Source organism: Erpetoichthys calabaricus, chromosome 3 (genome assembly GCF_900747795.2).
Source record: "Erpetoichthys calabaricus chromosome 3, fErpCal1.3, whole genome shotgun sequence".
In the NCBI taxonomy this organism is placed as follows: domain Eukaryota; kingdom Metazoa; phylum Chordata; class Cladistia; order Polypteriformes; family Polypteridae; genus Erpetoichthys; species Erpetoichthys calabaricus.
The window spans coordinates 64,753,744-64,779,176 of record NC_041396.2 but is presented as its reverse complement, the minus strand read 5'-3'; the positions used below and the strand labels follow the sequence as shown (position 1 = coordinate 64,779,176).

Below are 25,433 nucleotides of genomic sequence, written 5' to 3'. Positions count from 1 at the left end.
AATTCAGGGTCACAGGAGGTCAGAACTTATCTCTCCTGCATTGGGTACAAGGACAGAAACATCATAACCCTGAACAGACATCAGTCCATCACAGGGCACACACATTGGAGACACTTCATACTTCTCAGTTAACCTAACCTGAATTTCATTTGAGTGCATTGGAGGACTCTCTGGAGAAAGCCCACTCAGACATAGGGAGCATGTTCAAACCTTATATAGGCAATAACTGTTATGTAGGGTGGCAAACACGTCTAATGTTTGGCAAGAACTTTAACTGTCACTTTTTTAAGTGTTATTTGTAATTAAAGGAAAATATAAAGACTGCTGCCAACCATTAATTGAAAATATGCAATTAATGTCCAGACCTGACATTTGCTGCGAAGACTGCTTATTTGTGAGAAACCAGAAGAATTATATGGCTTGTAGAAGGGTTACTCAAGAACGAAAAACCCACAATTTTGTTGCCTGTTTTCAGTAACCCTTACAAGAAAAAAATAATTATTTTATTTTGGTCTCAAATTTTTTTTTTTTGGAAACAGTGTGGTGTGGCAAAGACAGGATTAATTAGTACTATAGGAATAAGGCTGATAAAAAGAGGAACCATATAGCTTGTTCGCCCACCCCAGATTTCAGTATATGCTTTAACTGTCTAACAGGTGTAGTTGATCCATATTGCACATGGTTTATCCAACAATTACTAAAATTTGAAATGAACTTGTACTGTAGAATGTATAACAGTCAAGGAGGAGGTCGTGAGTATTAGGGACAGTAAAGGTGACCTAGAATATATCTGTACAGGCAATGAAACAGCAAATGCTTTGCACATCAACTTCATTGAAGTTTACTGTATATGTGTGAAGAACTCGACAACCTCCCAAAAGTAACAGGGACCACTAAGGTGGTACTTATTGACTTGGATATTGTAGAGGGAGAAGTACTGCTTGAGTTAAATAGGTTGAAATCTAATAAATCCATCCATTGTCCAACCCGCTGAATCCGAACACAGGGTCACGGGATCTAACAAATCACCAGGAACAAATAACATTTATCTTTGGGAGCTTGAGGAGGTTAGAGTACATATATAAACCCTTGGAACATATTTTTCGAAAATCCCTGCACACTGGAAATTTCTGTGGGCTAGCATTGTATTAAAAGGCTGATCAGGCTGATCCAAAAAAGCATAGGCCAATAAGCTTAATGTACATCACATATAAATTAATGGAAGATATCCTTAAGGAAAAGATCACGCAGCACATGACTACAACAGTTGTATTAGCAAGTACTCAACATGGGTTCAGACAAGGAAGGTATGCTGGAATTCTGTGAGGAAACAACAAAAAAGTGTAATAAGAGAGGTGCTTATTATGTTTATGTTGATTTTCAGAAGGCAGTTGATAAGGTACCACATAAAAGATTAATGATAAACTGAAAGAAGTGGAAATTCAGGTTGTGGTGGATGCAGAACTGGCTGAAACACAGTAAGCAAAGTTATGATGACCAGAAATTTTTCAGAATTAGGTGACGTTAAAACTGGTGTCCCTCAGGGATCAGTGCTAGGGCTGTTGCTCTGTTTAATGTACATAAATAAAAATTAATCAATAAGCTGATTAAGTTTGCAGGTGATACCAAATATGGTGGAAGGGCAAATATAGAATCGGCTAAATTGTTACATATGGTACATATGGATTTGGATAGCATACATTCTTAGGCAGATTTGCAACAGATAAAATTTAATGTAAGGAAATGTAAAATATTACAAGTAAAAATGCTAAATTTGTATACACAATGGGAGAGCCAAAAACTTGAAAATACATCTTATGAGGTGGACCTAGAAGTCGTAGAGGACTAATCACTACATCTGGTGTACAGAAATAAAGGTGTTAGGTTATAAATCATGAGTTAGGAAGTATAAGTCAGGGGAGCTTGTGTTTAAATTATATAAAGAACTAGTGAAGACTCACTTGAAGTACTGAATACAGTTTTGGTCTCTATATTACAGAAAATACATAGCAGCACTTCAGAAAGCATGGAGAAAAGTAAATAGGCTGATTCTGGTTTGAGCTATGAGGAGAAAGTAAAGGAGTTGAACCTTTTCAGTTTAAGCAAAAGGAGATTAAGACGGGGCATGATTTAAATGATAAAAAAATTATGAAAGGAATTAGTGAAGTAGATCCCAATTGTTACTTTAAAATACATTCTGCAACGGGAACACAGGGACACAGTTTGAAACATGTTAAGGGAAGATTCTGCATAAATGTAATACAAGAATTTTGTAATGCAAAGAACCATAGACCCATGGAGTAAATGTCTTAGTAGTGTGGTGGAGAGTAAGACTTTAGGGATATTCAAATCTTGACTTGATATAATTATGCACAAGCTAGATAAATAGGATGGACAATGTAATTGGGCTATAGCCTATTCTTGTCACAACATTTGTAATGTAGCAGTATGCAGTGTAGTAAGTTTATTGACTAAGGTTAGTTTATGACAATGTATTGATCTGCTTTTGTAATGTTAAAAGGACAGATTATACTCTCTTACTTGTTGGGACTTGCAGGTATAAAACTAGTTATATCAGGGAGGTGGGAGGTCATATTTGTTTTACATTGTCAGTTACATGTTCTGATTTCCTTTTACCAAAGTCTTTTTGATACATATATAAAATGTTACTTTGCTATGATTTATTAATAATAATAGTATTGTCTCTTACAGGGTAAGTGCATGAAACAGGTTCAGGATGCCATTGAAAGACTCTGGGACTTCATAGAAAAGCTCAATATAAACACATTTGGTGAGTTATTTGTTTTACTTTGTGTTTGAAATTAGTTAAGGAATCTTAATTTGCAAGTTTGTATTTGCAGAACTGATTTATATGTCATGTATATTATATAGCACCTTACTCACATTATCGGTTTTAAACATTCTGTTTTAGTTTGTAACAAAAAACGGATGGTGGTGCACATCTGTAATTGATAAGCTAGCAGTATTTTGTTGTATCTGGTGTAAATATTTCTTGTAAACATTAGTATTACAAATGTGATTTTTAAGAAAATGGTCATTGTGTGTTGTTAGTGAGAACATTTTGGCTACTGCATGGAAAGAACAGTCAATGTCAGTGTATATGAAGGTTATGCATTATGAATGAAACTAAATCACATGGTGGGGATATACAGAAATGTATACTATAGAAAAGAGTTCATAAAATGTAAACAGTGTTTAGTCTCTGGTGGGGAAAAATAACATTAAATGAAGGAAAGTTGAGTTGGATCAGTGGTGCGCTAACAGTCTGATAGAAGCGTGTTTTGCTCAAAGCAAACTCTCCCCTGCTGCTACACAAAACTAATGAGGATGGTGATGGTGTAGATATTGGAGGTGGAGACAATTTTGAATCACAGTTCTACTAAAATAGTCTTTTATATTTTTCATGCTATTTAAAGTCCATTTTTTATGTAGAAGTTGGGCACAAATGTTTATTGTGACTATATTTAAAAATTTGCATTGTATGATAATACAATGATTCATTTATTATTTTTTATACAGGAAAGTTTCTTGCAGATAATATAGTAGGATCTGTGGTGGTCTTCTCTCTTGCTTTCTGGATCCCACTTAGTATTCTTGTTCATTGTGTGGTAAGTATAGTTAATTATTTTTTATTTTGTCGCTGTTCAACAAAAAAATGAAATAAGTATATTCAGCCACTTTGTAAACAAATGATTTCACACTCTTCTGTTTAAGACAAGTGACAGGTAATTGTAACATCTAACTATAGAAAACATGTAAGATGTTGTTAAAAAGTAGACTTTTTTTGCTTGCCATTGTTGCTGGTTTGAACATTAATAATGGACGTAGAATCTATACAGCTGTCAGATAAATAAGAAATAATGGGTAGAAGAGGTACTACTTTAGCAAAAGTATAGAGAGCTCAGAAATCATTGTGACAGTAATTTGGAAAACTTTATAAAGTTAGCTTTCAGAGTGGAGTGAAATAAAACATGTTAGAGTTGTTCAAATTATGGATGTAAAGGAAGGTAGAATAGAGGAACTAGCATGTTTATGTCTATGACATAAACAAATTGTTCTTGCAAATAGTAGGTGAGATTAAAAAAAAAAAACACACAAAATGATCCTGGCCCTGGGTAATAGTTAATAGTTTTTCCAACCTGCTTAATCCAACTTAATGGTCACCGGGCGGGTCCACAAAGTATCTCGCCAGCATGAGGCACAATGCAGGAAACAGCCCTAGACAGGGTGCCAGTCCATAGTATTTTTTATGCATATTTTTTTTAGATGAAAATGTTTAGTGAGAAATGCAGAGAAGGACGAATTTCCTAAGAGGTATAGAGCTGTCAACAGACATAATGACAGATGATCCGCTGTGGCAACCCTTAACAGGAGCATCCGACAGAAGAAGAAGAATATGATTTTTAAATAATACTTTTTCACCCAGAGTAGTGAAAGTTTTTTTTTTTTTTTTTTTTAAATCGGAGGCTAAATTTTTTCTTACAGGTATCATAAAATAAAAAGATCAAAAATGTATATTTTTTTTCTTAATCCGGAATGTTTTTTCAGCATAGTAAAATGGAAGCATGGAATACTTCTCTGTGTGGCTTGTGGATCAAGCACAGACAAATAAGCATCTTTCCTGGTTTTCTACTATTGTTCAAGGCGTTACATTTATACTAAGACTCTTATCTCACAACTTGGTACAACTTTTTATGACCTTTTTTGTACAGGTTTAATAAACTGAAACTGCCCAAGTGTATGAGATATAGTAAAAGTAAAATAAATTCAAGAATAATGATTTATATGAAGTAGGACTCATTTCTCAACAGTGTTGTCATTTGCTAGTGTTTCTTAAATAATGAAAATAACAAGGAAAGTTTTACACTTATTTTGTTCTCAAATTAAAATTGGTACTCTTTTGATTTGATACACACCTATTGGAATTATTGATAAAATACCTGAAATGAGCACAAACAACTCAAAATGGTGTGCTACTGAACCAAAAATAAGTTAAATGTTATTATTGAAAAAAATGCTCATTTTAATATATCTACAAACATATATTTATTCCTATGATCAAGAACTCTGGTTAACTACTGAAATGTTGGGATTGGGAACAGTAGCAGACAAAAGTTAGATCCTGCAGCATTGCTAGACTCTTTCTCCAGGATATAGAAGATCAGGTATGCAAAAGGACCCAGGAGTAAAACTGCACCTTCTCTTGGCTGAGAGGGGCTCGTTGGAGTTGTTTGTACATATGGTTAGGATGACTCCTATGGGAATATTACAGACCTGTCCTCCTGGACGCAATCCCAGGATACACTGGAAGGATTATACATCTTGATTGGACTTGTATCTGAGTACAGTGGAACCTCGGTTTGCGAGTAACTTGGTTTACGAGTGTTTTGCAAGACGAGCAAAAATTTTTAATAAATTTTGACTTGATAAACAAGCGAGGTCTTGCAGTACGAGTAGTATGTATACTCGTTGTCTGCTGAGCGTCATGTGATCACAACTAAGCTGATGGTGGTTCTCTCTCTCGCTGCAGGATTGTGGGCGAATGTCTCCCATTCTCCGTCTGAGTCAGCGTGCCTCACTCATAGTAAACATCCGTACGAGTGTATACTGTTTACTACAGCATTAGCATTGTTACTGTGTGTGTGTGCGCGCGCTTGTGTGTGTGCTTGCTCGCGTGTGTGTATATGTGTGTGTGTGTGTGTGTGTGTGTGTGTGTGCGTGTGCTCATGCGTGTGTGCTGTGATGTGCAAGTCCCCGTCTTGCACACTAAAACACAAAGCTCAGTACTTTAGCAACATCAGCTTTATTCAGCTTGAAACAGACACAGCAGTCAGGCAGAGCCCTGCGCATTTATAATGTTCCTTGTTCCTTGTATCACCCATCGACGGCAGGTGCTTATAGCATGTCCGTGATCTTTTCGGATTTGCTTTTAAGGCAAACTGCTTCAGCGCTGGGAGACTGCGATTGCTTTGGGACGCTCTTCCGCGTGTCGTCCCGTTGGGTGGATACCCACAAGAGTTTAGAAACTCACTCACACCAGCCATGATTCTTTTCAAAGGTAAAGTGCAGGTTAATTTGTTTTATGTATTTTTACTTTATATTTTGTATTAATCATTTTTATATGAATAGTTTTGGGTCGTGGAACAAATCATCTGAGTTTCCATTATTTCTTATGGGGTAATTCACTTTGATATATGAGTGCTTTGGACTACGAGCACGTTTCCGGAACAAATTATGCTCGTAAACCGAGGTTCCACTGTATTTAAGAAGTCTTTAGAAGGTTTTTGGGAAAAGTGGCTGAGTATAGGGCGACCCAGCTAGTGCAGCTAGGCATTTAGTTAGTCACTACAAGGTTTAAGGTTTCTTTATTTAGTCATGTTTACACAAGAAAACATGAAATTTGCCTTCTCAGTTGCATCTAATAACAGACAGAATGAAATAAAACAGACACATAGAAACAAGAAAGGTTAAGGTAAGGCAGTTAGATAATACATATTTACACAAAAAAAAGGTTACAGGATATATATCAAAACCTTAATCATTATCTCTGATATTTCTTATTGAAGAGTCATATGGCACTAGGAAGAAAGGAGTTTCTGGAGCGATTTGTGTGGGTTTTCAAAGTGACTATCCTTCCTGACTTACTGAACTTTAGTTCTACAAGTAATGAATGACTGTCATCAGTTGATATGATTTCAGTTTCTTTAACATTGCCCTCTGACACACACTAGACAAATCATCTACATCAGCCCCAATAACTTTAGCTGCATACTTCGTAATCTGCTGGAGCTTTTTTGAGTTTTGGTTTGTCGGACTGTTAAAAAAAGGCAATGAAACTGAAAGTGATCACAGACTGGATGATACTGCGATAGAAGGACAACATGAGGTCCTTGTCTACTTTAAATAGTTTGAGTTTATGGAGGAGAAATAAGTGCTGGTTGCATTTAGAAAATAATTTTTTTGTATTTGTATTCCAGTTAAGATTGTTATCTAGGTAAGTTCCTAAGTCTTTATATTCAGTCACTATTTCTACCTCCTCTCCCAGAACTACAAGTGAACATACAGATTTCTGTCTCTTAAAATCAAATATCATTTCTTTGGTCTTTTTTACATTCAGAGTGAGTTTTTATTGTACCAGTTTACCATACAGTCCACTTGATTTAGATAGTGGCTTTCATCCTCCCCAGATATGCGTCCTATGATCATGGTGTCATCTGCATACTTGATAATGGAGCAGTGGCCATTATTCTGTCTAAGGTCACTTGTGTACAGAGTAAACAGTAATGGTGATAAGACACACCCCTGTGGACTTCCTGTGATTGAATGAATGACTATTGAAAAAGTGTCTTGAACTTTAACTGTCTGTGAATGGTTCTTCAAGAAAAGATTATGAAAGTGAAGCAAATTTTTAGGCCTGGCTACCATTTAAGTATTTATGTGTTCATCTTGATTAACAAACTTCATTACACCCTAGTATGCAGATGGATAATCACATTTTATGTTTCATTTTAGGACAAAAGACTTGATAAGCAGTATGAGGAAAACACAAAGTCCCTTTTTTATCCTAGTGTAAGTATTTTTGTCATGTTAATTACTCATAATTGTAAATACGTTTTACTTAAATTCTCAAATATAATCTAATTATAGTATTTTTCATATTGTGTGGGCTGGCTACTTTGAGCAGCCATTTAAAGCTGATCCTCTGGCTAGGGCTTGGATATCTCTGGGTCCACGGTTCTTGAGGCTGATCCTCCAATTAGCTGTGAACCACCTAATCAAATGGAGATGGCACAGGTGGTAAACCAGCTGAGGGCAGAAAAGGCTGCAGGTATCTGTGTTATCCGGGGTGAACTTGTCGTCCTAGCATTGCAAGCAGTCTTTGCTTCCATTTGGGAGACAGGCGTCATCCCAACTGACTAGAAAACGGGATTTGTCGTCCCTATCTGGAAAGGTGCTTCCTGTTTTGCTATATAGTTGTGAGACATGGTCGCTATCCAGTGACCTGAGATGTATACTGGACTCCTTCGGTTCTGTGTCTCTTTGGAGAATCCTTGGGTACCACTGGTTTGACTTTGTGTCGAATCAGCGGTTTCTCATAGAGTCCCGAATGAGGCACATTACCTGCCTTTGAAGGGAGCGTCAGTTACGGCACTATGGCTATGTGGCGCAATTCACTGAGTGTAGTCTGGCTTGCAGGATCCTCATTGTTGAGGATCCAATCGGCTCGACCAGGTCAAGGGGAGGCCCATGTAACACTTGGCTGTGGCAGATAGATGGTCATTTTAGGAAGGTGGGACTTGACTGCATGTCTGCCTGGGGGGTTGCCAACCAGGATCCAGAGCTCTTTTGTCATGTGGTGGGTGCGGCAACGCACTGTACCAGAGCATGCTCCCCAATCTGACCTGACCAGTACTTTTCTTACCATTTGTAGTGCCAGATTTTATTTTGATAATTGTTAGCATCCATTAAAGTAATAACAATGAAATATTCTGTTGTAGCCTTTATTTTTAAAAGATCTAATTTTACCTATTTTAAACTTAATATAGTTTTTCCACGATTCTTGGGGAAAAAAATGTTTCATAAGTGGAAAAACTATACAAATATTCTGTATTATTTCTTCTGTTTGCTTCACACAAGAACACATTTCAAAAAAGAGCACTAGATGTTTAGTACTTGAAAACTTCTAACAAAACCAGATTTAGTTTTTAGGAGGGAGGTTTTAACATAAACATAAATAAACATAAATATTTTTATGTTTATGTTATTGCAAACATTTACAAATGTTTTGAGTGTGACTGATTGTAATGGGCCAACTTGGTGATTATTTACTACAGAAAACCTTGAAATCCAAACTTACCAACATATTATTTTCAAACTTTACATACCAAGCTTTAATGGGCATAGTAGGAGATCTAGGTGTTAGTGGTTTATACTTTTTAATTGGAGCAATCAAAATAATGACCGGTCTTTTTTTTTGATCTTTGCAGTTTGTGCAGTTTTTCAAGTAAAAATGTTATTCACTTATGTCTTTATACTTTCCCTTGTGGATTTAAAGAATATTGTGACACATCCCACCAATAAGTGGCAAAGTAGTGAACTTGACATGTTTGAATAATGGCAGCACAGCAATCAATGAAAGCTGTTGTTAATTGAGATAATGTCTTGTGTGGCATTGAGGGCAGATGGGTGACAGTTTCGCATTTGCACATGTACCACACAGACTGCCGATTGCTTAAAACAGGACTGAGTCTGTTTTTTTTCCCCCAACTCCCAAAAAACATCTATGACACACATTCATCATGGAGTGTGCATGTGTGTCCACGCATTTATTTTTTTATTTTTTGTTACTATCTGGCACATTATCCCTTTTTATCTGCCAGACTATTTACCGCTGCATAATATCTACATTTGGACAATATTCTCTCTGCACTGAAGAAGACTGCCTATCTGTTTTATAAATGATGATGTTCCCAAATTTGTTTCTTTATCACAATAATGTTTTGTCATATCCCTTATTTACCAAAAAATGCTTTGTGTTTTATAGCAGATGTACATTTTTTTCTTCTTGATTGGCTATAATAATAATAATTAAGATCCAGTAGCCAATTGTTGCATTGTTTAATTCATCTTCAGATACACGTGCAAGTGGAAATTAATGCTCTAATAACTAAGATGGCAATTAAATTGTTTTCATAGTAAAGGAGTGGTTTGGAGCCTCATTTCATTTTTTTTGCAAATGGTTTTTTGTGTACTTGTTTCTTTCTGCATGCCAATTTTAAATTTATACCATGATTGTGAAGAAATAACTTGGACTTATAAAATACCAGACTTTTCCTTTAATCAATTGTTGAATAGTTATGGTTTCAGAGTACAATTTAATGGTTTTTTAAATTAGAATTTTGTTATGGTTCACATTTAAATATTCAAGTAACATGCATTTTCAGTGCATTACTGACATTTTTATATTTAAGTGTCTGACTTGAGTGAACTGCTGCTCTTTGTCTCTTGTAGAATGCAGAGATGGATTCTGCTTCTGTCCGAATTGTGAAGCTTCCTTCTCAGTCAGCTAACAGATTTCAAGCACCACCCATCCAGCCATTAGCTGTGGTTCCCCCTACTGTTCCAGCAGGACCAAAAATTGATCATCCTCGGATGGCTACAATTCAGGAGGACCCTAGCAGTGACTCTCACATTGATGAAGATGTATTGGATGAGGACTTCCAAAACAGTGGTACAGTTGCCAAGTCCTTTGAAGACCTCACTGAAAACCCAGTTGCCCGAAGTGAAAAGGCCATGTCTTTCAGATTGCAGAGGCAAGCCCGTATTGATAGCAAAGAGACAGAATGCTAGTCAAGTATGTTCATTCTGTTCTCCTTTTGAAGACACTTAAATATTTTAACACAAAAAATGTGTGTTAGTATTATGGAAAGATACATTTTATTTCTTTCAAATGTGCTAACTTTTGTAAGGAAATCAAAATTATGACATAAAAAAAATAAAGTTCTTTTCAGATCTTAGAAGTATGAGGTGAAAGGGAAGAAACAATTTTATCAGAATATGTTCAGTTGAGGTCATAGCAGACTACTATACTATTGTACAGGCAACTAATGAAAGATATTTTTTTTCCCCATGTCTTGCACATAATTATAACATAGGAACTTTTGAACATTGTTATCTTCTCATGCAGTGAAATCAAAGAGCTATTTTAATTGTTCACCTAAAAAGGTTCATACAGGAGATGTAGGTAAAATAGCTAATTTTCTTTGCTGTATTTTCAGTTTACATCTAAAATGTTAAAAGAGAACCAGCATTACATCATCCTGTAGAAAAATTACATCACCAAGGGGAAAGTAAAAAAGCTTCCCCACTGAAAAAATCTTTTAATTTTATACCTCACTGTTAAGATGCATATCATCTCTTTTCATTAGCAACTAGTAAATTGCACAAGTATTTAAAAGAGATAGTGATAGTGAAAATAAAAGCCACTATTTGTTTCTTAAATATTTAGCGAGCTACATAAGGGAAAAGATTAAACATTTTTGAAAAGAGGAAAAACTGCTGCCAAGAAAAACGCTGAATGAATACTGCTGTAAAAACTGTGAGACTATCTATACACTTTTAACCTTTTTCCTGTGCAGGAGCATGTTGTTTGCATTAAATGTAATGTACTCTTTGGTAAGTCTGGTCAGCATGTTTTTATACTGCTTTTTATGTGTATAATATATTTTCACAAAGGTGAATTCTTTTTGTAATTAATTGAAAAAGTAGGTGATGGTCTAGCTTTAATACAGTGCAATATGCAAGTTGTCTAAAATATGTGTTGTTTGCAAGCTGTGAAGTAAAACAAGCTAATTGTCAATACAGTGCCTTTTTCTATCTCATTTCAGAATCTTCTTTATAAATGTGTTAAAAAGTCACGCAAAATACTTTAATTATATAGGTTTTGGCAGAACAAGTATTTCTTGAACACGTGTATTTTTTACTTGTTTTGTTTAAACCTTTTTTTAGTAAATTAAGTTTATGTCAGTAGTTATATCAAGTTACATTTATGAATGCTAATTTTAAAGAAAACTTTGTTTCAGTAGCAAATTACATGTGCACTCAAAGCAGCTTGCAAATCTAAAATCAAACTGCATATTGTCCATAATGAATGTTGTATAGTATTGAACTGAATCTGTTACTTCATTTTCTACAAAAAAAGGCTTTTGTATTTTATTGTGCCTTAAATGTTGTGGATGTTTCACTGTATTTGTCTTGTTAATTATTACTTTGAAAAGATCTTGCTTGGGCCACTTGCCTTAAACCTAGTGTACAGTACTTTAAATTTACCTACCAGTTACTTTTGCTTGGACCAGTGCTGTTTTGGAAGCCTGCACCAGAAACTAAGTTCAAGGCATCTAGCAGTGCACAGATAATCACTGTCTGCAACATTTTCACTAAAAATGTCTTTTAGGGAAGAAATTGTAACTTGACATTTGCCTTATGGTATTTTTAGTTTAACACTATTTTGTAAAAACCCTTCTTTAATGAGTTGACTCTGCCTTAATCCAACTTTTTAAAATATTTTCTTTTGTATTAACAAAACATGCTATATTATTAAAACTTTTGTATGTTTTTTGGTGTTTATTAGATTCATGTATACATATGTTCCATTTCTTTCCTGAATACCATATACAGTATTAATTGGGTGTTGACATTTTACCATCATTAACCAATTACTGCAAGGTGCCAGGCCAACATTTGTTACAAATCAGTGAGAAAACCTAATCGTTACGAATTTTTTGCAGTATATCCTTTATCTCAAACTTTTTTTTACTACAGTAAATTAAAGGGGTGCAGTGAACTAGTGCTTAACTAGGCTTTATGTATGCAGGGTTTTAATGAATGTAAAACATAAGTTATTCTGTGGTAGTACTTTAAATGTATGATGGAAATTGAGTCATTTTAATACATTTAAATAACTGTAATTGATCAAAATCAAAACCTTTGAAAAGTTCCAGCAAGCTGTCGGAAATTGGGTTAATTTTCAGATTTTTAGCTTATGTTTAGCCATTTTTGCTAAACTAAACCTGAACAAATGTGGTAAGAAAGGAAGGCAAGGCTTGTTTTGTTTAATGTAACGGATGTTTGAAATTAAGTTTCAGGTTTGTACATGAAAGGAATTTATTTTCCTTAAAAGTGGCTTTTGTCAGATAAGTGATGGAGAACAAATGTTAACCACAATTTGAAATTATCAGTAGGTAGTTATATTTATTTATTCATTCATTAACACTGATTGTTTTCATCCATTTTCTGTGTCTCTTAGAAGACATAAATGTTTACTCAGTGGAAGTGGTTTACAAAGCTGAAACTTTCAGTTAAGTAGACAATACACCTATGCGTTAGAATATTTTAGCAGATAGATTACTTTGTAGTACTTGTTTAGACGGTCAAAGAAAGCTGCACAGATATTTAAAGGTACAAGGTGAAAAGTGCCTAAAACAGACTTGGGAAGTGTTAAACATAACACAAACTCTTATACTGTACAGCAGATACCTTAACTACTCAGGTAACAAAGTTGCTTTGAATCGCACTCCTATTTTTACTATGTAAGCAGCACCGGCTTTGTGCTACAAATATGGGGGGGGGGGGGGGGGGGTGATGGAAAATGGATAATAATATTTCATTCACATTTGAATATTGGTATCAGTTACAGGTACTAACAACAGTAAACACAAAGCAAATTTTGTGTACATTGGGGCTCAGTGGTTAAGGCGTCCTCCTCAATATTCAATGGGTTGGAGTTTGAATCCTGTCCCATTCTGTGTGGAGTTTTTGTATCTTATGTCCCCTTCCCTGTAACTGTTGTGAATTGTGCTGTTTGGTTCTATAATGTGATGTTTCTGAAACTGAATATTATTATTTAATACAAGTTCAGATTAATTTACAGAAGCTTGTAAAATTTTTTTTTTTTGTTCTTTATTTCGCCTTATACAATTTCTTGTATAAGGAATTTGGTAGTTTTCGCATACCCCTTGGGGTTAGAGCGCAGGGTCAGCCATTGTACAGCACCCCTGGAGCAATTACAGGTTAAGGGCCTTGCTCAAGGGCCCAGCAGAGCAGTGGCCTTTTTTTTTTTTTTTTGGCAGTGACGGGGATTCGAACCGGCAACCTTCGGGATACCAGCGCAGATCCTTAGCCTCAGAGCCACCACTCCGCCTTTGCAAATTAATACAGTATGAATGAGTAATACAAATATGAAGAAAGACTTTAGGCACCCAGCATCCCTGCAGTTGATGTGTAGATGAATGGATGATTAGGAATGGATGTGAATTAAACTTTTATTGTGCATGGTTTGGATACAGTACCTGAGACTCTCAACAGGGAGCCTGATTCTTCTTCAACTGAACAGGGTATAAAATTATCAGCAGTCCTAGATGGGACACAAGACTATCACAGAACTTTCATTTATTTATATTTTTATATAATATTAATTACTTACGGTTGTTTTTGATGTTCCTTTTTGCCCCATGTGTCATTTTTTTGTGTTTATGAATTTATTTTACAAACATTTTTGTATTTGTCTTTCTTTACCTGTAAAGCACTTGGACATGTATGGTCTAAATGAAGATATCAATAACAAAACAGTTTTTTATACTATATTTATTATAGATGGCACTGTGCTTGAATAGAACTTAAAAAAAATTGTTTTATAGTCAACAAATAAACACAGATCAGCCAGCACACTAAAACCGCTAACAGATAAAGTGAGTAACATTATCTTGTTACAGTGGCACCGGTCAAGGAGTTGGATATATCATGCAGCAAGCAACAGTCAGTTCAAAAGGTGATGTGTGAGAAGCAGATAAAATGGACAAGCATAATAATCTGAGCAACTTTTACCAGGATCAAATTGTGAAGGCTAGAAGACAGTCGGAGCATTTCCAACAGCAGGTCTTGCAGTGTGCTTCCAGTATGTAGTGGTTAGTACCTACCAGAAGTGGTCCAAGGAAGGACAACTGCTGAACTGGCGATGGGGTCATTGGCCTCCAAGGCACAGGAAGAGTGAAGACTAGCCTGTTGGTTCTGATCCTACAGAAGAGCTACTGTAATATAAATTGCTGAAAAATTTAACGCAAGCCATGAGAGAAGGGCCTGTGAGCACACGGTGCATCGCTCCTTGTTGCGTATGGGGTTGTGTAGCCTCAGACTTGTCGGAGTGTCCATACTGACCCTCTTCACTGCTGAAAGTGCTTACAATGAGCATGTGAATGACAAAACTGGACCATGGAGCCATGGAAGAAGCTTGTCTGATCTGGTGCATCACATTTTCTTTTAGCTCATGTGGATGGCCAGATGAGTGTGCATTGTGTACCTGGGTAAGAGATACAGCAAGATGCACTATGAATGAAAAACAAGCTGGTGGAGGCTGTGTGGTGCTCTGGGAATTGTGCTGCTAGAAACCCTTTGATCCTTGCATTCATGTGAATTTAACTTTGACCCATACCACTTACCTAAAGATTGTTGTAGACCATGTACACCCCTTAATTGCAGCAATATTCCCGGGTGACAGTGGCCTCTTTCAGCAGGATAATTCTCCCTGCCACACTTCAAAAGTTACAATACAATCACAAAATTCAACAAAATTGAAGTATAATTTTCATTTAAACATTTTCCCTGATTTCCAGTTAATCTAGCCTTGCATACAGTCATGGTCGAAATTATCAGCACCCCTGGAATTTTCCCAGAAAATGCGCCATTTCTCCCAGAAAATTATTGCAAGTACAAATGTTTTTGTATATACAGTACATGTTTATTTCCTTTATGTGCATTGGAACAACACAAAAAAACAGAGCAAAAAAGCCAAATTTGACATCATGTCACACAGAACTCCAAAAATGGGTTGGACAAAATTATTGGCACCCTTTCAAAATTGTGGGTAAATTGTTTTATTTCAAGCATATGATGCTCGTTTGAACTCACCTGTGGCAAGAAACAGGTGCTGGCAACATAGCAATCACACCTGAAGCCAGTTAAAATGGAGAAAAGTTGACTCAACCTTTCTGTTGTGTGTCTGAGTGTGCCACACTAAGCATGGAGAACAGAAAGAAGAGCAGAGAATTGTCTTGAGGACTTGAGAACAAAAATTGTGGAAAAATATCAAAAATCTCAAGGCTACAAGTCCATCTCCAGAGATCTTCATGTTCCTTTGTCCACTGTACGCAACATAAGAAGTTCACAACACATGGCACTGTAGTTTATCTCCCTGGACGTGGACGGAAGAGAAAAATTGATAAAAGACTGCAACGAAGGATAGTCCGAATGGTGGACAAACAACCCCAATCAACTTCAGAACATAATCAAGCTCTTCTGCAGACTCAGGGTGCAACAGTGTCAGCTCGAACTATCTGTCGACATCTGAACAAAATGAAATGTTATCGCATGAGAGCCAAGAGGACCCCACTGCTGACAGAGAAACATAAAAACTCCAGACTGGAGTTTCCCAAAATGTATTCAAGGAAGCCAAAATCCTTCTGGGCGAACATCTTGTGGACAGATGAGACCAAGGCAGAGCTTTTTGGTAAAGCTCATCATTCTACTGTTTACAGAAAACAGAATGAGGCCTATGAAGAAAAGAACACAGTACCTACAGTCAAACATGGTGGAGGTTCTAAGATGTTTTGCGGATGTTTTGCTGCCTTTGGCACTGGATGCCTTGACTTTGTGCAAGGCATCATGAAATCTGAAGACTACCAAAAGATATTGGGGCGCAATGTAGGGTGCAGTGTCAGCTGGGTCTGCGTCAGAGGTCATGGGTGTTCCAGCAGGACAATGACCCCAAACATACCTCTAACAGCACTCAGAAATGGTTGACAACAAAGCACTGGAGAGTTCTGAAGTGGCCAGCAATGAGTACGGATCTAAATCCAACTGAACACTTATGGAGAGATCTCAAAACTGCTGTTGGGAGAAGGCGCCCTTCAAATCTGAGAAACCTTGAGCAGTTTGCAAAACAAGAGTGGTCGGAAATTCCAGTTGAGAGGTGTAACAAGCTTGTTGATGGTTATAGGAAGCACTTGATTTCAGTTATTTTTTCCAAAGGGCGTACAACCAAATATTAAGTTGAGCGTGCCAATAATTATGTCCAGCCCGGTTTTTGAGTTGTGTGTGAAATGATGTCAGATTTGGCTTTTTTTCTCTGTGTTTTTGTGTTGTTCCAATGCACATAAAGGAAATAAACGTGTGTGTACCAAAACATTTGTAATTGCAAGAATTTTCTGGGAGATGTGGTGCATTTTCTGGGAAAATTCCAGGGGTGCCGATAATTTCGGCCATGACTGTATGCAAATAGTTCCATATAACTATCCAATCAATGCACGACATTGGGGAGGATGCAGTGGACAAACGCACTATGGAGACTGCCAAGACAGAATCTCATAGAGCATGATGAACAACAGAAAATGATATTCACTACGTTTTAATATAAACCATTTAGGAGATGATTATAGTTTCATTTAAATGATCATTTAGTAATGAATTCAAGAGCTGCAGTACTGTTACATTTCGATTGATTAATTTTGCCATGCCTTTGTCCTTTATGCTATGCCAGTTTGAGGATTATTGTTACTATTATTATTTTTGTTATTGTTGGATTATTATTTATATTGTAGCCTATGGTTTTTAATCCCCATCCCTGATTTATGTAAAGTACAGTAAGTGCCTAAATAAAAAATCTAAAACTACAAACCTGCACTTCAAGAAAATAAAGCAACAAGAACTTTTCACGTGAAGAGAGCCACTGAAAAGCTCAGTGTGGTGCATCCTGGAATTTTGAAGACCATTGTGTAGTTCATCAGATGTGAAGACCAAACATCACTGGTATATGTATATAATATAAAACAGTATAATCAGACAGTTGTTTGAAGTCCAAGGGTTTGTACGTCACAGCCTGCCTATTTAAAGTCATTAGAATCCTCCATTTGTTAAATAACATTTTAAAAGATACCATTTCCACATCTGCTTAGACCAGTTCAGTCCCTATCCCAGCCATCACGGGGTCCACTCCACACACTTGTACTGGAGCAAGTCTGGCATTCTTAACAACCTCACCAGCATGTCCTTAAGGATGGGAGAAGAAGACAAACACACAGCCACTGACCAGGTGTACATTCAAACATAGGACGCTGCCTGACGCTATGTCCTTTACGGAATGGCAGCAAATGTCTTCCTTGACCATTATTCACTTCAATTTCCAATGAGAGGCCCACGGTCAAAGCCTTTATGGTATTTGGTTTGAATTACTCTGTTTTGCCTGCACTGTGATACATTGCAGAGTGCTGGGAAGCCTGTTGACCCAAGAAGCTGGAATCAGGGAGCAGTTTAAAGATATCTGGGAAATAAACCCTGGGTATCCTTCTGTGCACATATTTCACTGCTCTGTTTCAACATTATACCATAGTTTATATTTTGTGACATTTTTTTACTTTAACCACACTGGTTTTGTAATTAGTATATACTTTAGATTAGTAATCGTTAACATTATTCAAAGTTATTATCTGTTTTTACCTGCATTTTTATTACTATTTAATTTAATATTGTTTTTTTGTATCAGTATGCTGCTGCTGGAGTACGTGAATTTCCCCTTGGGATTAATAAAGTATCTATCTATCTATCTATCTATCTATCTATCTATCTATCTATCTATCTATCGCACACAGGCTAATAAATGCAAGCATACTGTACAAGAACATTATTAAAACTGAACTTAAAGGGCATGCTCTTCAATTCTTTGGAATGTTGTGTTCATTTTTCAGGACTTTTTAAATGGTACTGCATTACTGCTTAGTCTGCGATGGGCTGGCGCCCTGCCTGGGGTTAGTTTCCTGCCTTGCGCCCTGTGTTGGCTCCAGCAGACCCCCGTGACCCTGTAGTTATGATATAGCGGGCTGAATAATGGATGGATTTCTGCTTAGTACTCTGGAGACAATGACATATAAATCAGTTGTACAATACAGTACAGTATATAGTTTTTTTCTATTGTTAACACCATCCCAAGACCATTCACACATAAAAGCTTATGGAATATTCTTTATACAGTACCTTCTGTATATAAAGCTCTTAGACGAGACTTAAGAATTCACAAATTTGAATCTCGCATGTATATTCCCAAGCAGTGTACAGTGTAAAGGCACACATTTCTGACTATTCCCTTTTCCCTTTAGGATATCTGACTGCTGGCACATAAGGTCCAGCCAGTCATTTCTAGTCACCTTTTGAATTATGATAGTTGTACTATCTGTGTTGTTTTTGGATTATACAGTATGTTTTAGTAATACAGTATTTGCACAATATATGCTTACATTACACTGCTGTATGTATTGTGGAAATGTGTCTTTTTATTATCCGTTTGTGTATAATGGTGCAGAGTATGATTTTCATTGTGCAGTGTGACTGTTAACTCTGCATATGACAATACATTCTTAACTCAACATGCAGATACAAAGACAGTAAATGTGAGAATATATGAATATACACCTTTAAGTTCTTAAAAAGCCAAAACTACAAATCAGTTCAAAATTATTTTGAACACATACAGTACAGAGTAGAAACAGATAAAAAACTACAGACTGCCCTTAAGCTGCACAAAAAGAGCACAAATCACCCGCCATGTTTAAAGTATGAAAGTACATATTATACTGGATAATGCTTACAAACAATTTGAAATTATATATTTAAATGCCACGGCTGGTGCAGCCGCCTAGTAGCAATGAGACCGAGGTTCACATCCTTGGTGTGGACTTTGTATGTTCTTCACTTGTCTGCTTGGGTCTCCTCCCACAGTTGGGTAGGCAGATAGATAGATAGAACTTTATTTGTCCTTAGGGAGAAATTTGGCTATTTACAAAAGCAATGTAGTTAAATAAATACATACATACATACATAAACAGGTAAATAAATACACACACATGCTATGGTCTGAACACACACCAGAATGACTGAAAAGCAAGAAAATTAAAAAGAAAGAAAACTTTTGACTTGGCTGCCACAAGCGATGTTGAGCTGGCCCTTGTATGTGTTTACCCTATAATCGGATGACACCCTCTCCGTTAATTGATCCTGCCTTGTTCCCAATGCTTGCTTTGATTTGGATGATTCCCCCGCAGGTCTGCAAAATGTATTAGAAGATATATTTTTTAACCTTTGTATTCCAGGTGTATTCTTTATTTGCATAAATCTGTCAGTGGCCCTACACAGAGTTGGATCTTCTATGAAACTAATTGGATTTTAAGCTTGAGGGACTCTAATCCCAGAGGGGCCTTACAAGCGGCTTCAGTCCACACTGATTAAAAATTTCTGGAGTCTACTGTATGAGGTGTTTTTTTTTTTAAATAATAATAATATAGTGTAATTCTATACAAAACAATAGTTAAAAATTAAAGGGTTATTAACGTATCATGTAGGCTAGCCATAAATGAAAAAACATTCAAATTAAGGATGTTTCATTATGGGGGCGAAGGGGCCTCCATAACAGTTCCAATCTTCATGGCCCCAAAATGTAGGTACACCACTGGCCCCATACACATTTGCTCAGCTTCACCTCACTACCAACTGCAGCACAGAGTCTCTGAACCTCAGCATGAGCAGGCGCGTGGTGTGCATCCTCAACTCCAGTGGCTTTAGAAAGGGCAGCCTCAGTGCTAACAAACTAGTCAGGGCCATTTTTGTGATCACTTGTGGGGAAGGAAAGAAGCGCAATGCGTGTCCTTGCTGGGTGTGTTGTTACGGTTTTACAGTATCTGTGGTTAGAGGCGATTCTACAGACTCGGGGGGCAAAAAACTCCATTGGGCACTCCAACTCGCCTTTCCCCAAGTCTCAACATGGAAAAATGGATTATTTGAGTGTACATTGATAAAATCAATTAGGAGCATTTTAAAAAACACAATTCATTTAAGATTTTCTATAGAAAATCACATTTACATCATTTTTATAGAAAATAGAAAATCATTAATAGAATGATGTAAATTTTAAAAATCCAAATAAATTAAAAAGCAAATAAAACGGAAATAATGTAAGGTGCACAAAGTAATAAAAATAAATCCAATTTACTCAGTGTAATATTTAAAAATACTAAAAATTTCACTTAAGTGAAATTTGAGACAAAGTTATCACTGTAACTGGCAGAAGCGCTGTTTGCGGGCAGTAAATGCCGCCGCTGTGTCCTTTCCTGGTCCAAAGACCTTCGAACACCGCGCGCTGATGGAGCTCGGACAGAAAGCCTCTCCTGGCGCGGATCTCGTGGAAGATTTAAACAGTTTTAAAGATGGAAACTTTTCTCACTCGAGACAACAGTGATAGGACCAGTCAGGACCACTGAAGCCGATTCAGAAATAGCGTAATTGTCTAAACAAACCGAGTGAATCATTTTTTTTCCGTCCAAACATGTAAATACCCTGCGTGACTTACGCAATCTGATCTGATTACATTTGACGTTAACGTTCATCACTGACACAGTTCTAACCGTGTTGGTTTGGTCATGCCGTGCTTCAAGGGGAATTCCTGTGGGTCTGTCGTTGCAATGAGTACCTACGTAAACGGACACCCCCTTAGTGTGTGTGCCCTAGGCAGTTGGCTGCCTTACCTGTGCTGTCGCTGCCCCCAATCTGATGATCCCCTGTATATGGGTGGAATGCAAATCTAATGCCTTCATAATAATGATCCCAAAGCAAATTATCTTTGCGTAAATTCTATAGGTTGTACTACCTACTTTGTTAAATTGTGTTGCCCTAAAAGTTCAAATAAGCATAGTAATTTGAATGAATAATGCGCACTTAATCCGCGTGTCGGCGTAGGTATTGCGGAGGGTCAGACTTTGGGAATCGGACCCTTGAAGTAGGGCACAGCAGGACCCAGTTCGACCCTCACTCGAAGCTAAATTTGAATTGCTAATCACTCTGAGATGTAGAAAAAACGCTGAGAACGTGTTCATTTCTTCGCACAGATAACCACTGAGAACAAAAACTGCGCCGCCTTGCCTAGTACTAGTTAAAGTTATAACAGACACTTCCACCACTTTATAAAGTAAGTCTTACATCATACTGTCAAAATTACTTACCTATTCAATCCAATACAAACAGTAACAAAGGTTATGAATTGAAATTAAAAATAAAACTGCATTACTTAATTATTTTGTCGCTTGCATTTTAATTGCCATGTTAACCTGTGTACATAAATGTCAAGGTTTGAAGTGAATTAAAAGCCCGCTGCCCAGAATGCCCCTTATTCCACATATTGTGGCTGGGGTCCTATTCGTTTCAAATTGGAGTTGCAGGTCGGTTGTATTAAGAGTGAACACAGGAAAAAGTATGTTGTTTATGTGAGCGCCATGTGTAGAGAGCCAAGTTTAAACTTAAAAGAAGACAGCTAGGCATTCCCTGTCCTAACTATGCACATGTATTCATAACATAAAATTAGCAGGAAAAATGGACGATGAACACGTAGTAAGTACAACAATGAATATGGCTGTGGATTATACAACCCTAATACAATTTTTGATAAATATTTTAGACGTAAGCGACACTTTTTAACATTTTGTTCACCTTTTGCTTCCCATAGCGAGACTACACAGAACCGTGTCCTCGGTGCAGTGAGGTCAACTGGGGTATCACCGACGAAGGCAAGTTTTACTGCCAGTCCTGTCACACGGTGATTGAGGTGAGTCTCGAATCTGCACCCCGTAAACTGCGGCAACACCCCGTTTTACAATACACGTTGAACAGTTTTTATCTATATAGTGTTCATTTTCCATGCATTTTACAGGGGGCCCCCTTTGTACAGCAAAGGCTCAGCTGTGGAAATGAGTATCTCCTGTGGTAGAATGGATGTTGGGGCCCAGTGGCTATGAAAGTGCTATCGAGGACTGCGTGATAGGCGTGTTAACTCCCATTTTAACCACCCAGTGTTCATTTTGTAAGGGGGCAGAGCAGCGGAAGATTGCCACTGAATGCTTTCTACAAGTTTTTTTTTTTTTTTTAATGCATTTGGTAAGTTTTAATCTGCTGTGATCAACAAGCTGTGCATTACCAGTGATGTTGTACAACACAAATCGGACCCAGTTTATAGACAAAATAGATATACTGCACACTAAAAACAATTCACATTGATCGTTTGCATTAGGCTATTGCCAACATTGATAAAAACTATTGAAAGGACATATGAATTACGTTTGGTATATTTAGCTCATGGACATTGGAATGTGACTGATGCGTCATTGGAATGTTTTATTGAGCACAATTTTTTCTGTTCACTTAATTGTCCAGCCACCTGAAGTCTCTAAAATGCCAACACAAAAAAGCCTGGATGGTTGAGACTTGCCGTAACTTAAAGCCATTTTTTTTTTTTTTTTTTTTATATATAAATCCTGCCATTTATGTAAGAAATGGCTCACAAGTTTTATTAATGAGATCCCCGGCTTCTAAGTTTGATTCAGTGTTCTGGATGTGTTGTTTTTGTTTCCTTCCTCCATAAAGACCTTAGTAGTAAAGCGTAGCATATGATTTTGCCACTGTCCTATAATTAATCAAATATTTTCTAAATTCCCCTTGGCATTACTAAAGTTTATCTAATTTAATAACAGCCCATGGTGGGGTAGGTGCAAGACAGAGAATGGATCTAACACTCAGACAATGATGGTGGTAGGTAGCCCTTAAAAGAACTATTGTGTTTTTCCAAAACCATCAAGTCTCCTTCTTCATGCGATGCCTCAGTCTTCCTGGGCTCCTTCTCTGCAGCTCAATGCACTCTTGGCTGCCTCATGCACTGCATGCACATTCCTGCTGCTCACTGTTAATCACCTTTTGTCACAGACAACACTATCTGCTACACTTTTCTCTAACTACTTGAGCCAGGCTAAAACCAGGATGTTACCCAAGGCTCACTAATGGCCACAAACCCAGGCCAGTTAATTTTTTGCAGTATAAGGAATTGCTCTCTATCCATACTCTGTCTCCCCACACTCTGCACTAGCTATTTTCATGCTACCTATTCCAGGTAGCTTCACCCCCTCTTACAGTCCACAGATACCCAAGTAATTTTTTCTTTCTTATGTCTGGGCTGTAGACATTACACTATTTTACGGTATGCCAAGAAAGGCTGTTTTATCTTGTTGAATACCTGTAAAGGTTTCCATTGAATTTACTTTTTCTGAAACTGTTTATTTTTTTTATGCCCTTCTAGCCATCACAGAAGTAAGGGTATCGTTGAATACTTCCAAATGAGTAAAATTAGCCTGCTATCTTGCAGTGTGAAAAAAGGCCATGCAGGGTTTGACATTAGTAGTTGCAATTGGCTACCATTTTGTTGCCACTGGCATTTACTTTTTGGCCCCAGTTGTTAAAAAAACAGAGCAGAGCATCTTTATTACTCCAAATATAGGCTGTTAAAAATGGCAACCATATCTTCTGTTTTGGCAGCAAACAGTTGATGTCTAGCCTGGCAACCACTTTCAAAAGTTAGTATTGAGCCTTGCCATGACATTAGAGTAGTCTTTAAGGATGTCTGTTCAAGCTGTAATAATTTGAAATACAAGGAGTTGGTGAAAGGAAGGCGGTGGTTACACAGTTGTTGCGCTGCTGCCTCATAGTAAGAAGATTGGAGGTTGCATCATCGGTGCTTCTTGTGTGGAGTTTGCTTTTTCTCTTTGAAGCATTACAAGATTGTCTGGACTGTACTGATTGGGATGTTGTTAAAAATGCTTGTGAAAACATTCATGAGCAGACTGACACTGTTAAATCTTATATCAGCTTTTGTGAAGAGGTTTTCATTCCCAGCAAATCAATTGTGATTTATAACTGTGGAAAGCCCAGGTTCACCAAAGATCTAAGGAATTTCCATCAGGTGAAAGAAAGCGCCCATAAAACTGGTGAATAGGACACTTACAGACTAGCTAGGAATAGGTTGAACAATTCAATCAGATATGCTAAAAGGAAATACAAAAATATACTGGAGCTTCAGTTTTCTGCAAACAATAGCTTCTCTGTATGAAGAAGCCTTCAGTCTTTTACTGATTACAAAAAGAGAGCTCCCAATGCTCACCCAGATTCATCCCTCCCTGCCAAACTTAACAACTTTTATGGCAGATTTGAACAACATGGTGCTGAATACTTACATCACCTCTGCAGCTTGAGTTCTAAAGTGGCTGTAACACCAGACACTTCTTCAGAAAAACCTCTCCCCCTTCTTCATTTTCCACCAAGGAATATGACGTTTGGAAGGTGTTGGCAACACAGAACAGCAAAACGGCAGCCAGTCCTGACTCTGTCTTACCTGTAACAATCAAACACTGTGCCAGGCAGCTCACTCCTCTCTGCACAGACATCTTTAACCAGCTTCTTGCCCAATGCACCTTACCACATTGCTTTAAATGTTATGTTATTGTTCCTGTTCCCAAAAGTGATAAAATAAGCTGTCTCAATGATTACAGGCCTATTGCTCTTAAATCAGTTTTAATGAAAATATTTGAACGGCTTGTTTTAACCCATCTGAAGTCTGTTACTGCTACTGATCTTGACCCTCTTCAGTTTGCATATTGAGCAAAAGATCTGTGGATGATGCCATCTACATGGGCCTTCACTTTGTGCTGAATCATCTGGACTGTAAAGGAACTTATGCCAGAATACTCTTTGTTGACTTCAGTTCAGCTTTTAACACTATTGTCCCAGAGCTGTTGTTAACTAAACCTCTACAGACTGATTTGTAAATTGATTTACAGTTTTCTGATAAACTGGAAACAATACATTTGTGTAGGCTCCCACCTCTTGGACTGTCTCAATATTAGTTGCAATTCCACCCAGAGAGTGGAAATGGTCATTGACTTTCGCAAACAGCATTTACAATCTCTTCCACTAGAAATTAATGATTCTGTAGTCAATATGGT

At 37.1% G+C, this 25,433-nt stretch overlaps 2 protein-coding genes across 2 annotated transcripts in view; both read left to right on the top strand.

Moving 5' to 3' along the window:
* Nucleotides 1–12,136, top strand: part of adam17b (ADAM metallopeptidase domain 17b) — a 72,873-nt gene extending 60,737 nt beyond the window's left edge. The window contains exons 16-19 of the mRNA XM_028796878.2: nt 2,713–2,791; nt 3,541–3,629; nt 7,534–7,590; nt 10,033–12,136. Coding sequence (XP_028652711.1) covers nt 2,713–2,791; nt 3,541–3,629; nt 7,534–7,590; nt 10,033–10,371 — 564 coding nt within the window. The 3' untranslated portion in view covers nt 10,372–12,136. The remainder of the gene's footprint in view (nt 1–2,712; nt 2,792–3,540; nt 3,630–7,533; nt 7,591–10,032) is intronic.
* A 9,697-nt stretch (nt 12,137–21,833) lies between these two features.
* taf1b (TATA box binding protein (Tbp)-associated factor, RNA polymerase I, B) overlaps nt 21,834–25,433 on the top strand; it is a 181,575-nt gene continuing 177,975 nt past the window's right edge. The window contains exons 1-2 of the mRNA XM_028796877.2: nt 21,834–21,999; nt 22,115–22,213. Coding sequence (XP_028652710.2) covers nt 21,982–21,999; nt 22,115–22,213 — 117 coding nt within the window. The 5' untranslated portion in view covers nt 21,834–21,981. The remainder of the gene's footprint in view (nt 22,000–22,114; nt 22,214–25,433) is intronic.